General features: G+C 40.2%; 1 protein-coding gene across 1 annotated transcript; it reads right to left on the bottom strand.

The window, feature by feature from the left end:
- Positions 1-269: 269 nt before the first annotated feature.
- LOC131918341 (diazepam-binding inhibitor-like 5) lies at positions 270-926 on the bottom strand. Its single transcript, XM_059272417.1, is given in 3 exon segments — positions 270-337; positions 340-443; positions 838-926. Coding segments are annotated over 3 exon segments (261 nt in total).
- Between the last annotated feature and the right edge of the window lie 1,165 nt (positions 927-2,091).

The following is a 2,091-nucleotide window of genomic DNA, read 5'->3' as shown; positions in this document are numbered from 1 at the left end:
ACTGCTCTATAAAGCACCAGTGAGAACCTCTGACTATATGACTTAGTATCCTCAGTACCATGTGGAGGCGTAGCCCGGTCCCAGGAGTGACCATGCCTGCTCCACTAGACTATATCACACCTTCTCTTTCTTTCTCAGTTCCAGTGACTTACTGACACTCCAGCTTCCCTTTCTTCCTTTCCAGTGTTTGTTCAGCCACCAGTCTCTCTTCAGAAGCCCATTCCCCACCAATGGAGACCTACTTCTTCCTTCTCTTTGCCAAAGAGTCTTTATCCAGCCTCAGTTTTCTTCAAATCTTCCATATTGGGAACATAGATCCTCGTCACATCCATCTTTAGCATCCTTTATTCACATTTCATGCCTCCCACTTGGCCTTGGTTCCCATATCTGTGGCTGGAGGGACAGGGATGTTGTAGTCAACCTGGGTAGTCTGTTTATAGAAGTATTATGGAATAGTTGTTTACACTGTAAAGATATGCCTCTGCCTAAGGTGTCTTCTGATTGGTTTAATAAAGAGCTAAATGGCCAATAGCTAGGCAAGAGAGATAGGCAGGATTTCTGGGGAAAGAGAGAAACAGGAGGAGGAATCTAGGTGCACAGATTATGCCAGAGAGACACAAAGAGAATGAAGAAGTTGGGCATGTGGTACAGAGCAGAGGTAATCAAGCCACATGGCAGAATGTAGATTAATAGAGACAGGTTAATTTAAATTATAAGAGCTAGTGGGTCAAGCCTAAGCTAATGGCCAAGTTTTCATAACTAATAATAATGTTTTTGTTGATATTTGGGGACTGCTGATGCAAAGATAGTCTGCCAAGAAAGCTTGCTATATGGAAGCTGTGTGTCAGCAATTTTCTCTTTTCACTTACAGGACCCTTCAGCTGTTTGAGTGAAGTGAGTGCCATTTCAAATTCCACATAGCTCATTGGTATCCCCAAGGTTAGGCCCCTCTATCATGTATAGGTGACACCTGGTGCAGTTCTCCTGATTATAAGGCAGATGCTGACTGTCTCCCCCAGAATTCAGAGTTTCACAGTTTTGATTTGACCTTGTGCATAATAGGGTTTTTTGTTTTTGTTTTTGTTTTTGTTTTTACCATGACTTGCACACAGTAGGGTCCTTCCATGTTTTTTCCTAATATGTGAAAATTTTGCTTCATAAAAGTAGAACCTTAAGCTGGAGAGATGGCTCAATAGTTAAGAGCACTTGCTGCTCTTTCAGAGGGCCCGGGTTTCATTCTCACTACCCACATGGTGTATATATAGCTCCATTCATAACTCCAGTTCCATGGGATCTGATAGCCTCTTCTGACTGCCTCAAGGACTGCACACACATGGTGTCCATACATACATGCAGGCAAAATACTCATTTGCATAAAATAAATAAATTTCAGAAGTAGGACTGGTGGACAAAGGAACTATGTAAACATATATATGTATTCATGTATTTGATATATATCTTATATAATCATCATTATATATGAAAGTCTGTTTTTTATACATATGTGCCTATCCACATACATATTTCTCCCACATAGTATAGAAGGAAAGATTTAGTTTCTTGGATTGCTGTTTAACTTGCTCTGACAGGTCAGAGGTCAATAGAGTGGTGAAAGTTCCACTTTGAGTTTTCTGTATGCTCCTGTGCATACTACACTCAGAATACACAAGAAAAGAACTCTACTTGTCAGTCCAAACACAGGTGGTAAGACCACACAGTACCTTCAAGAGAAAGGTGTGCTGTGCCTTTAGGAAGCCTGTTGTAGCCCTGGTTCTAGTGATAGGCTCTCAACCTAACACTTCTTTGGGCCAAATAATTCTAATTTTCATCTAAATATTTTTCTTGCAGGAGTTGGCAAACTAGGTTTTATGGGCTAAATTTAGCTAATGCCTATTTTCAAAGAAATTATACACTAAGGATTAGGTTTATACTTTTAAATTACTGTTAAAAAAAGCAACAACAGAACTGAAGGTTTTATCTTAAGAGTGTTTGTTTGTCTGACATGTGAGAAGCCTTGGATTCAATTCCAGCACCATGAAACAGTAACAAAAACAACAAAGGGTTGGCGAGATGGCTCAGCCAGTTACACCA

Source organism: Peromyscus eremicus, chromosome 8b, assembly GCF_949786415.1.
Source record: "Peromyscus eremicus chromosome 8b, PerEre_H2_v1, whole genome shotgun sequence".
NCBI lineage: Eukaryota > Metazoa > Chordata > Mammalia > Rodentia > Cricetidae > Peromyscus > Peromyscus eremicus.
This window is presented reverse-complemented; position numbering and strand designations above follow the sequence as displayed.